Source organism: Mauremys reevesii, linkage group 1 (genome assembly GCF_016161935.1).
Source record: "Mauremys reevesii isolate NIE-2019 linkage group 1, ASM1616193v1, whole genome shotgun sequence".
NCBI lineage: Eukaryota > Metazoa > Chordata > Testudines > Geoemydidae > Mauremys > Mauremys reevesii.
The window spans coordinates 122134656-122147124 of NC_052623.1; the positions used below are offsets into that span (position 1 = coordinate 122134656).

Genomic DNA, 12469 nt, shown 5'->3' on the forward strand with positions numbered 1-12469 from the left:
GTGTGCAGTGAGGTCCCACCCTCTAGTAACTAGTTGTTCCTGCCAGTGAGGAAAAATGTTTCTAGTTTGTTCCCCCAGAATCTCCTGAGAAGGATCTGTGATACCAGAACCAGACTGGGGAAAAACATTCCCAGGGAGGGTGAATGCTTTGTCATTGCTTTGGACTTTGCCACAGAACATTTAGGGAGGAGGTTGTGAAATCAAAGAAAGATGAAGAGGGAGAGGGGAGAACTGCTGGGTAGAGGAATTTTTTTGTTTGTTTTGAAATTTGAATCATGCCAAATAGTGGAAGATTACATCTGCCCTCATGCCAACTCCCACAAGGGCACACACTGCAGTTTGTTTTCATTACGAAACTTGACAGTAAATTTGATCACATCTGATACCAGAAGAACATGCTGAGTAAACAGGGAAGTACTGTCTAGTGTATATAAAGCTCCTCAAAACATCCATCTTCTAGGAGAAGGGAAGCTGAAGACAGGTGAGTAAAACATTAAGCTAATTCAGAGTGGGAGCTATTCTGAATTCTGTTCATTAGAAAATCCTCTGGGTAGTAATGAAAGACCAAATATGTTTACTCTACTTGAGTAAAGACTCCAGGATTTGTCCTTTAGGTAACGTCTACACTATGAGCTAGGAGTGTGAGTCTCAGCTCACCTAGACATAATCCCTCACTCTTTTCGCTCTAGGGCACTAAAATCAGTTGTGTAGTCATGGGAACATGGACAGTGGCAAGCAGCCACATGGGCTAGCTGTGCCGAGTAAAAACCTGCCTGAACTCCATGGGTACGTACTTAGCACAGCTAGCCCATACCGCCACTTGCCGCTGACTGTGCTCCTGCAGCTACATCACTATTTTTAGAGCATTTACTTGATGAGACCTAGCAAGAGAATGTCTATGCAAGCTGGGAATCACACCCCTAGCTCATAGTGTAGATATACCCTTAGTGGTTATTACTGTGTCCCTGCTGTACAGTGAATAGAAGAGATGAGGCATGTGTTGGTTACAGATTACTTTAGAGAAAACCAGAGCCCTGGAGCTGCTAAAAAAGTTGGAGGTGATAATCTCCTGTGCTCTGCTCGTCGAAATAACAATTAGCAATCAACTGCACAGTGGGTGTAGGGGACCCTGGCATAGAATAAAGGCGCATTTGTAGCAGCAGCAGGTCACCTTAAACACTATGAATGTTACTAATTCCAGATCAAATATTATTGGGGTTTGTATTTTGAAGTAAGCTAGTAAGATGCTACAGAGGCACATTATGATCAAAATTAAATTATTACAACTTGCTGTGTTGATTCTCTCAGATTTTTTCTACACTGAAAGGACCTTATTTGTGTGCTGTGTCAAAGAGATGCAGAGTTATTATTGTGCCCTCAGTCCCAGTATTTATACACTAATACACAAAATTCCCTTCTATCTCAGTATTTGCACGTTCAGTGAAGAAAGTCCCCATCATTTCTTTGTATTTCTTCACAGTGGTACTGTACATTTAGATATTTTGGTTTCTCTGCAGACCTGGATTTATTTTCCGACTCTCTTGGGTGCTTGAGAAGAACCGTCGCCATGCAACTAACGCTGATGATTCTGGCCCTTGCGGCCCTTTTTGGTGAGTTTGAGGTCCATGTCTATTTCACTAAGCTCACTGCCAAAGCAACAGTGTAAAGAGATGATTGTAGGGATGGGGAGATATAAGAGACTAAGGCATTTTTCTGACCACTCCTACAAAACCTAATTATGGACATGGAAGGATGAGTTTGGTGCAATAGCAAATGAAATATACATAAACTATATTCCACAATGCAGCTTTCAGTACCAAGGATGACTCTTGCAAGGAGTGAGAATCAGGTGTTCTCAGTGAGGAGCACTGGGGTATAGCGGTCAGGACACTTTCATGTCTGGCCTCTTTTAGAGACCAGTGAAAGACACATCTCTGCACAGGCCTTCCTCCTCAACTGAGGCAGTGTCTTCTGGCAAGCAAGTCCTCCTCTCCACAAGATCTTTTTCCAAAACAACCCACAATGGAATGTACCCCATCTCAAAGTGGACCAGAGACTGGTTTATGACTTCGAATTCTCTTAGCTTTACTTATGTTCACAATAGGTGCTTAATGTAAAATATCTGCATTTAATTTTTCAGGTACTTCTGAGAGTCAGACTGGATGCTTTGGTAACATAAACAACGTTGATACCACTGGGGCTTCCTGTAAAACTGCAAGACAAGAAGGTTTAGATTACTGTGGTGAGTATAATTCTGCTGCTTTGTTGCTGTATTTCAGCACACAGATTCGTCACAATGATCCATAGTACTTTACACCTTCAAAGGACTTCACAAGCATTAATTGATTAAACTTCACAACAACATTCTGATTGGCTAGTATTATTCTCCTCATTTCACTACGAAACTAAGACAGAGAGGAAGACTTAATAAAACCTTGGGATGATATGGTCCAGAAATTAAAAAATCAATGTTTACACATGTGGCTTGATTCTTTAGGTGTCCAACTACACATTAATTATCAGAAGTGTTCACACAAGCACCTCTAATTAAACTTATCAGGAGCTGTGAATGTTCAGATTCTCTGAAAATCAGGCCCAAGGTATCTCTGATTAAAGTATCCAAAATTAACAGTCACTTTTTAAAATTTGACCCAAGTGACTTTCCCAAGGCTATTGAGCAAATCAGTGGCAGAGCTGGGAGTGGTACTGATAAATTCCTGATCTCATTCTCTTGGTTAGTCCTCATTATGCCACACCAGCTACTTGCACATCAGATCAACAGTTTATCTGGTACTGTCGGGAAAATCAAAGGCGCTCCCTATTCTTTTACTCTACAAATAAAATTGGACTTAATGCCAAACCCTTCTATTGTGGGTAGGATTGAGATTCCCTCCTCATGTAGCATGAAATGGTGCTGAGACTCCAAAAGAAAATGAGGCGAAAGTGCAACTATTGGGAACGACTGTCTCAAATTGCAGTTGTCCCCCTTTACATAAGTCTGTCCCTAAGAATCCCACCATTTTGAATCCCCCTCTCAACTTTGAAGCCCCATATTACAGTCCTGTTCTTCTGGCCACAGAGGGGTAGATGTGACTCCTCTCAGCTCCTCTCAACATCGCTCCTGCATCGTCCAGACACCGACAGGTTGCTGTCAGTTTCTCTTCAGAGGCTGAGCATGCTCCCCACTCCAACTCCTCCCAAGCCCATTCACCTTCATTTTGGGACCTAAAGAAATAGGAATTAAACCACCTTTTACACATTAATTACACAAGGCAAAATTATTTTTTGCCTTGCTTTCACAACGCACATAACTCTCACAAAGGCTCTCAGATGGCAGAACAGAGCTCTCGACTTTTGAAATCTCACATTGACTTAATAATCTTAAAGAAAACATCTTTACTTTTACATTTATTACAGGAGGTCCTGCATCAGAAAAGATTGCTGAGAGGGACTTAAATAATATGAACAAATATAAAGCCATCATTAAGAGCGCTGGCAAAAAAAAATGTGTAGATCCAGCAGTGATCGCTGGTATCATCTCTCGGGAGTCACATGCTGGAACTCTCCTAAAGGCTGGCTGGGGCGATAACGGCAATGCATTTGGTTTGATGCAGGTCAGTAATGATCAATAAACTAGGAATAAAATACTATTGTATATCCATTTGTTTCAACATTGAGAGCCTGCTTCATTTCTCACTAGTGCAGCTCAGGCTGAGATTGATACTCGGCACACTATTATATAGGATGACCAGATGTCCCAATTTTATAGGGACAGTCCCGATTTTGGGGTCTTTTTCTTATATAGGCTCCTATTACCCCCCCACCCCATCACGATTTTTCACACTTGCTGTCTGGTCACCCTACTATTAGAAAATGAACTATTGCTGAGGCAGCAACACATTGCACTGGCATATGTCAGACCTGGGGTTATAGAGGCTGCTTCTTGTGCTTCAGTTTGAACATCAGTTAATTCTGTGGGTTAATGGAGCCCCTGAAGAGGCTGTGCATTTTACCCTTCTATACATGAAAAGTGAAGTACTTAGTGGCAGCAGCAAGTTTGAGAGAGAGCATCAGACTAAAAGACAGGTGAAAACTGGCAGGCTCAGAATGACAGGGCAGGCTTTATCCACAGGCTTATGACACTGAGTCCTTAGTGATAATAATAGATTTTAAAATATGCACTTGGCTAACACCATAATGTATATACTTCTTCTGATAAGACTGTCAGTGATAATCCAACAACAAAAGAACAGAGTGTAATTTTATAGTTCATTTTGAACTTTTGCATTCCTTTGAATTTAGCCAGGCCCCTGTCTTCTGTGGCATTCTATGTTTGTAATGAAGTCAGTGAGACTACTCAGAAGGACTTCAACCTTTAAGGATGAGAAAGTAAAGATTTTATGGATAAAGCCCCTAATTTCCTCCATGGGTCAGGAAGTGTGGCCCACATACTGCAGCACCAGACACTAGACCAGTGGTAGCCAAATGCACAACTACAACTTAAAATGGAAAAGAAGCAGCATTTAAGATACGTTTTTTTCATTAGCACAGTCCAACATTCTATCCCTCGGTGTCTGTGCTCAGGGCACAACAGAAAGTGCAGTGAAGGTCCATGAACATTAATGACCAAAACTGATTTATCAAACAAAATTTGACAACTAAAATACGTAGAGACTATTGAGAGGGAAATAAACTGCATAAACATATCCTCTTTCCCCCCGGCTCTTCTAGGTTGATAAAAATCACCATAGTATTGTTGGACAGTGGAATGGTGAAGATCATCTCCTTGATGCTACACAAATCCTTATCGATATGATTAAGGGAATCCAGAAAAAATTCCCCAGATGGACAAAGGAACAACAGCTGAAAGGTATAGTGTAGAGTTGTATAGGGACTAAGGGAAAATCTCTGGCAAAAATCATGTTTAAAAGTTTCTTTGTTACTGACACTCTAGAATAATAAGCATTTAAAAGAATCTCACATAATTTTTCACCACTGACGCTGTTTATCTGCTTCTTGATTTCACCTAGTTTGAGTGGTGTCCCATTCTTTAGCACAGTGTTGTATGATGGGTTTATAAACACTGCATGGGGAATATTTATAATCCTCACCCCCACCCAAAAAAAAACACAAAAAACCAACCCAGTTTATATTGACTGTGTTAGCTACTCTGATGTTTCATTTCAGGTGGGATTTCTGCCTACAATGGAGGACTAGGAAATGTCCGAAGTTATGTAAATATGGATAGGGGCACGCCCGGCGATGATTATGCCAATGATGTCGTTGCACGAGCCAAGTTTTATAAGAGAAATGGATATTGAATCTGGGAATTCTCTTCTTTCAGATAAATTGTAGTGCATATGATTATCAGTCTGATGTACATTAGAGATACTGTATGTTTGGGGGAAGATTAAAACCTGTATCCTGAAAATCTTTATTGATGCATATAGGCCCACTGACTGCAGTGGGAAGAATTGCTTCAATAAGGGTTTACAGTCTCAGGCACCAGATTTTTAAATTCTACAATCAGTAAACATTAGTTATATGGTAACTTTAAAACATTTGGTCTCTATCTAACCAAGGAAACATTAACCAGAGTATTGATAATATCCTATTCTATTCTGATTATTTCTCTGATTTATTAAAGCTGCTCTGTCTAGCTATTGTTAGTCTTCTACCTTCCCATTTTTAATCATATATATATTTCAATATCTGCTGTTGTCTTAAGAAATAAAAAGGGAAAAGTAATCTCTTTGGGGAAGGAAAAATGTATTTTCAATCTTTTTGTGATTTAGTTCGACAATTTATTTTTTGTTGTTTAGCAAATGAAGCAAGACTCCAATGCTCGTCTTTTCAGTTGCATTAACAAACATTTGATAAGGACAAGAATACATTTAAAGCAGATAAATTTCAAAGGGAATCAAATGAAAGAAATTTGTGCTACCTGAGATTATGGCTTTTTTGCTGCTTTCAAAGGCCTTAACATCTCATTCAATGAAAAGGAGTGATAACCTACTTGAGAAAACATTAGTACTATCCAGTACAGCATGTCTTACAGTCTTTTGACTTTAAGATTGAGCACTTTTTCTGGAATGCATTTAGAATCCACTTGTTCCCAATGTACATGGGAGCTACAGGATAAGAAGCATTTTTGAAAAGCTGGTCAATTCATTTAGGACCCTAAGAGCCTGAACCAATGTCCATTGAATCAATGGAAAGACTGCTGTACTATAAACAGAAGAGAAACAATTCATGTTGGCATATAGACCCTCATCAATCTCTCTGCCAAGATGGAAAACTTGTCAAATTCCATATTCCTGAAAACTCAGGTGATCATTCTGGCTTCATGGACATATGTTATACAAACAAACAATCTCAAAGGTAACATTACTGATAAATATTCAACTAATAATACAACTCATAGCTTGTTAGATTCCACTTGTCCAGTCAAACATGATAATTTCTCATACCAGTAGTCTCCATTATTAATATTTTCAACTAAAGTTAACCATGAGCATGTGTCTATCTTCAGAGTCATAGAAGCATGTGTAACCATGTTTCCTGGTGGAATACCTGACAAAAAACACCAACAAAAATCTGTATTTCTTTTTCCTAAATGGAAAACCATCTTCATCAATGCATTTAGTATGCGCCGAAATACTAAATGGCTTAATAAGTATTTTCACTTGTGTCCTCTTAATCTACATGTAAAGATTCTAGCAAACAACAGCCTGCAGTAGAACCACCCCGTAAGCACTCCAGATCACAGATGTAGCCCATGATTTGTTTGTCTCTGCAACGGGGTGTATTCAACCTTTGCAGTGCCGTTCTGATGGCCCTGCAGTCCTACTGCACCCCACTCCAAGAAGGGGCAAGCTGGAAGGACAAGAGCAGTGGAGTTGGATGCTCCAAGCTTGCCTAGAGATATATGTCCAGGGTGGTCATTTTGGAAGCCATAGAGTCCTAGTCCTCCATGGGTTAGAAGGGCTAGCAACAGCCAATGCGGGCCCTGCTGGCCCAGATAAAAGTAGCTGCCTGGCCTTAGCAGTTCAGTGCCTGACTGGGACCAGAGGGGCAAGAAAGGATGCTCCTCTCTGGCCAAAGGAACTGGAGGGATAGACAGGTTTGTTTCCTGGCTGCATTTTGCATAGCTGGGTTTGCAGGGAGAGAGAGGACCTAAGAACTTTAACCCTGAGATAAGAGTGAAGCTAAAAGGGCTAGGTAGGAAGAGGCCCAGGAAGAAGCAGCAACTAACTAAATTGAGAAATATGTGGCTACTGTTTATAGTGGGCAGCCCTGCGTGCTCCTGTTGGCCACAGGTAAAGTGGCATAAATCCCAAGAAGGGGATAGAACTTCTTTGGCAGCCTGAATGAAGGGCTTAATTTAAAGGGCTCAGAGCTGTAGCTGAAGACCCTAGTGAGGGCAGATAGACCATTTATTTATTGGCCTTTTTAATACCCTAGAAGGGGCCCAGTTGGACTTTGTGACTTGACTGGAGGGCCAGAGAGCCAGCAAAGACCCTGCTGGGGTCAGCCAGGTGAGAAAAGGACTGTGATACTGCACCCCACTGCTCAGAGGTGAGGGCCCCATTACAACTTGGTACTCAAAGTGGGTTTTTGAGGGTTGGCCACTGAAACAAGGGTAGGGGAAAAATTTAAAAATTGAAGAATTGATGAGACTTCTATCCCAGCAGCAGCACAGCTCTGCTGAAAATCAGCAGCTACTATCTGAAAGTCAACAAGAGGCCCAGCAGGCTGCCAGCAACATCAGGCTGTGCTCCTGGAGGTGCTCCAGCTGCACTAGCAGCAGAAACAGGAACAGTGATTTCAGGAGTCACAGTTACAGTGGCTAACTAGCTCAGCCCCTCCAAATTTGTTGAACCCCAGTCCAGGGATACCCCTGGCCAAGCTGGGGCCCCATGACAACCCACAGGCCTACCTGGTCACATCTGAGCATGTGGCCACAACCACATCCTGGAGTAGAGAAACTTGGGCCCTTTCCTTTCCAAGGAAGTGCAGGTGACCTGCCATGCTCTAGATGAGGAAACAGCTAGAGATTATAATGCAGTGAAAGCCGTCATGCTTGACCGGTTGATCAAGAAACATAGTAGTGTAGATTCCAGTCCAAGCCTTTTGCCTCAGGGGCTTATATGCAGGCAGTAGTCCAATGTCTTAAGGACTGGGCCACCTAATAGCTCCATACAGGGACCCACATGACTGCAGAGATTATAGACACTATAATATTAGAGGAGAATTTAGATATATTGCCAAGAGCAATTAAAACATGAGCTCAATGGCAATAGCCCCAACTTGCTTGCCACCATAGTCCATCTTATCAAAGATTATTTACTGGCCACCTGGCCCAGCCAGATCCCTTGGTTGAGGTCAGACAACTGGAAGACCCAGTTTCTGAGGAAGAAGACCCTGGATCTCTGAAAAAAATCAGAGGGAAGCACCTCTGGACTTGGCCTGGTCCCTGAAGCCTCTGTCATGGTGGTCGCTGACTATCTCGCCATGGACCCAGTCCAGAAATACCAAAGAGAAGGGATCAGACGGAGCCTACTAACAACCAGTGATATGCTTCTGCTGTGGAAATCCAGGACACCTCAGTCAGTCATGGAGAGTCACTTCCTAGATTGGGGGGGTTTGGAATAGTAGTGATGGCCTTGACTTAGATCAGTGTCATAAGGCCAGGTGTAGCACAAGTTGATGGAGGGAGGTAATAGTGCACTGTGGTGAATTCAGGGTGCTCCCAAACTTTAATTCCAGAGTCTTGTTCAATCCTAATGCACTTCAATATAACTACCCCGTGAAGATGACCAGTGGACATAGAGATGTCCACTCCTATCCCACAGTGTGGGTGCAGCTGAAGGTCAGCAACCACAAAGCAAGAATTCAGGTCGGTGTAATGAAGAGGCTTCCCTAGAATATTTTAATCATGAGAGACTGGTAACAGTTCCCCTTATTGCTATCCACTCAGTCAGGTTCTGCACTCAAGCTGTTCTGGCTGAAACAGCCCTCCCAGCAGTTGGAAGATATTTTTCTAACATTGAAATCCAGCCTTTGGGAGGAGCCTGCTCATCCTGGGAAACATAAAAAGACTAGAAGACAATGCCAGGAGGAAGGGAAAGCCTGGTTACAGGGGAGATGGAACTAGGGGAGCCCACTCAATGGGTGAATGATATCCAGCCAAAAGGTGGAGACATCTTCTGATCAGGAAGAACCCCTATTAGAGAACCACCCATCTGACTTAGAGCTATCCTGTTTAATGCAGGCCCATGATTTCGTGGGCAGAAGGAAAACACCACCTTGAGAGAGGGAATGGTTATTGCGGGCCAAGGGACTTACTGGTCGCCGCTTCCAGCAGCCTCCATTGGCCTGCAGCGGCGAACCGCGGCCAGTGGGAGCCGCGATTGACCGGACCTGTGGACAGGGCAGGTAAACAAACCAGCCTGGCCCGCCAAGGGCTTTCCCTACACAAACGCCAACCCCAGTTAAGAAACAGTGGATTAGATAGTGTATCATATTTTGCTCAGGAGAATCTGGGGCAGGCTTAACAAACCGAGGCCTGTCATTATAATAAAGGAGTGTGACGTTGCACTCTATATGATTTTATGAAAATATGCTCATGAGTGTGAATATAATGCAACTGGAATATGTTTCATGCAAAAGGTCTCTTATAAGGTATCATTACAAAGCTTATAATCTACTGAGTGTGGTCATCCTATTTGTATGTATGTATCATTCTTGTATCTGAAACTAGAAATATGAAATAAAACTCTGAGGGCCTATTGTAATTATGCAAAGTGTGGGCCATTAATGGTGGTTTGGAATCTTGATGGCTCCCATCAAACAGGACAATTGACTGTAGATGGCTCTGTTTGCTTGCAGGCCTTCCTGTGAGTCAGGCTGGGAGGAATGAAGTCTTGGAGTCTTACAGTGACATGTGATCATGTCACCTGAACTGGAATCCATCTTTAAGCTGGTGCTTTTCCATTGAGAAGGAGGGGTGGGAACCCAGAGAGGGACAAAGGATTCCTGCCTTATGCAAAAGCTATATAAGTGGGTGGAACAGAACAAAGGGGGCTGCAGTCATGAGATATCCCCTAGCTACCACCTGAGCTGGAACAAGGGCTGTACCGGGGAAAGGATTGGGCCCAGACTGGAAGGCATCCAGTCTGTGAGAGAAGCTTATTGAAACATCTGAGGGCGAGGTTTTATCTATATTCAATTTTCTTACTGTAGTAGGCTTAGAGTTGCGTGTTTTATTTTATTTTCCTTGGTAAGTCACTTTGTTCTGTCTGTTATTACTTGGAACCACTTAAATCCTACTTTTTGTATTTAATAAAATCACTTTTTACTTATTAATTAACCCAGAGTATGTATTAATACCTGGGGGTGGGGGAGGGAAACAGCTGTGCATATCTCTCTATCAGTATTATAGAGGCTGAACAATTTATGAGTATAAGCTTTATACAGGGTAAAAGGGATTTATTTGGGGTTTGGACCCCATTGGGAGCTGGGCATCTGAGTTTTGGAGACGGGAACACTTCTTAAGCTGTTTTCAGTTAAGCCTGCAGCTTTTGGGGACATGGTTCAGACCTGGGTTTGGGTTTGTAGCAGGCTAGCATGCGTGGCTCAAACCAGGGAGGGCACTGAAGTCCTAAGTTGGCAGGGAAAACAGACTCCGAGGTAGTCAAAGCACATCAGGTGGCAGTCGAAAAGGGTTTTCTGTGATCACAGCAGCACTGTGACAAGTTGGATCACAGAAAACCCCTTGGGAACTGCCAACTGATGTTCTGAGACTATCTCTGAGCCCGCACTTACGCGACAGCCATTGGCAGTCAGTGGCACGGGGGCTGTAGGAGACATGTCCAGGAGAAAAGGGGGCATGGTTACCACTAGCAGCTGCACTTTTAGTTGTAAGAAGCGAATATTGTGCTACAGACATAGCTTAGAGTAGCCCCTTGTCTGGTCCTAATTTAAGAGCAGCCTGTAGCCTGTAGATGTCACACAATGTTATGAGAGTTTGTTGGTTGGCTTTCAGTATATCGGATCTCTCTGGTGCCCTTAAACATGTTAGACATCCAGCAATACAACAGAAAATAATATGGCCCTACATGATTTATCCCGAAGTGGTTGTTATTGGCTTGGCTGTAGTGTGCCTGTGAGCAATGAGGCATCTGTAGTTTATTTGGACTTCTCTACAGAAAACCAAAGTAATTGAAGGGAAGGAAAAGATACTAGGTGTTGATAATATGCCTCCAATGAGCACACATAAATAGTCATAAAAATGGCAAACATCTGCACAGTGTGTGTAAAGGATGTTGGCATACGATAAAAGGGGGTTGTACACAGCAGCAGCAGGTCAAGATGACTATTAATGACTTAATTTAACAGGAGAAGCTATTAATAAATTCTAATTACAACAGCAATTAAAATGAGGCCAGATAGTTACTAGAATTCATATTCTGAAGTAAGGAATTGTATAAGGCCTTCCAAGAGGCGGCAAACACGCTGAAAGTTTAACAATACTGAGTGATGAGTGCCTGCATTTCAGACACTGAGTACTGAATTTAACTGAGTATTGGGACACATTGTTTTACTCCTCAAAAACAATTGTAAACATTGAAGCTGCTCAGCTATGCAGTACACCAAACCCGGAAGGTGCCAGTAGCGTACACGATTTTGAGGTAGCACCGTAGGTACTACAACAGCTAGGCCTTGTAGGCACCTGCCCTGGCGGGTCCCAAAAACCACTCAGACACATGCTAAAGGAAAGGGTATTTTACTAGGGCTGGCAGGAAAGGAAAAGTTTAGAAATAACCTGGGTACGAGACTTAAACATGCACAATTTAGAGTAAACAATAGCAGTTCTTGTTTGGGTCTCTGGCACAGTCCAATTTTGAGTTAGGGGCTCTTCAGACCTAGTGCCTGGGGTGCCCTTTCCAGTCCAGTCTCTATTTGAAGCAAATGGGTGCTTACAGATTTGCAGGCCAGGCTCACTTAGTCTCTCTCATTGGGGCCCCTCTTCACTGACTCCCTGCCCAGCCACTGTGGCTCCCCCCATAAGTCCCGTGTAGCCCTGCACCCAGCTGTAACATCCAGTAGTCACAGCCAGTTCCACACGCAGCTCTGCATACTATTCCTGGGGAATTGTCTCTGTATCCGGCTTCTCTGCAGTGCAGCTCCCGGCTTGCCATGCGGCTCCTGCTTCCACTTCTCCGCAGCTGCTAGCTAGATATACTGCTGATCCCAAACAGAGCCCAGACACTTCCTGGTGTGGGACCTTTCCCTTTACCTGGTCAGGAAGAAGGGAATATGCAGTGGGGAAGAGCTGATGAGAGTTGTAGTCCCGTTTAACAGACCCATCACATTTCTAACACTAAAAAAAGCAGTTTCCTTTTTTTCCTGAAGTGCCAATCAGTAAATTAAAGGTAACGATTTTGAGGGGGAAGAGTGTCGAAGT

At 42.9% G+C, this 12469-nt stretch overlaps 2 protein-coding genes across 3 annotated transcripts in view; both read left to right on the forward strand.

Moving 5' to 3' along the window:
• The first annotated feature begins 365 nt into the window (after window positions 1-365).
• On the forward strand, window positions 366-5768 carry LOC120387435 (lysozyme g-like). The gene is made up of 6 exons (XM_039508182.1): window positions 366-481; window positions 1518-1610; window positions 2141-2242; window positions 3418-3614; window positions 4732-4870; window positions 5188-5768. The coding sequence occupies exons 2-6, from the start codon at window positions 1568-1570 to the stop codon at window positions 5319-5321; spliced, it is 615 nt and encodes a 204-aa protein (XP_039364116.1). The 5' UTR covers window positions 366-481; window positions 1518-1567; the 3' UTR covers window positions 5322-5768.
• A 185-nt stretch (window positions 5769-5953) lies between these two features.
• LOC120387441 (lysozyme g-like) overlaps window positions 5954-12469 on the forward strand; it is a 34510-nt gene continuing 27994 nt past the window's right edge. The window contains exons 1-2 of one of the 2 annotated variants that reach the window (XM_039508197.1): window positions 5954-7123; window positions 7465-7538. The gene's annotated coding sequence lies outside the window, so the exon portion shown is untranslated. The remainder of the gene's footprint in view (window positions 7124-7464; window positions 7539-12469) is intronic. The other variant, XM_039508209.1, reaches the window with a different exon arrangement.

What these genes read in the sequence shown, in the direction of transcription:
- LOC120387435 (XM_039508182.1), top strand. Translation starts at nt 1,568, where the DNA reads ATGCAACTAACGCTGATGATTCTGGCCCTTGCGGCCCTTTTTG. An exon ending in ATGCATTTGGTTTGATGCAG is followed by an intron (nt 3,615 to 4,731) that starts GTCAGTAATGAT and finishes CGGCTCTTCTAG; the next exon opens with GTTGATAAAAATCACCATAG. An exon ending in AAAGGAACAACAGCTGAAAG is followed by an intron (nt 4,871 to 5,187) that starts GTATAGTGTAGA and finishes GTTTCATTTCAG; the next exon opens with GTGGGATTTCTGCCTACAAT.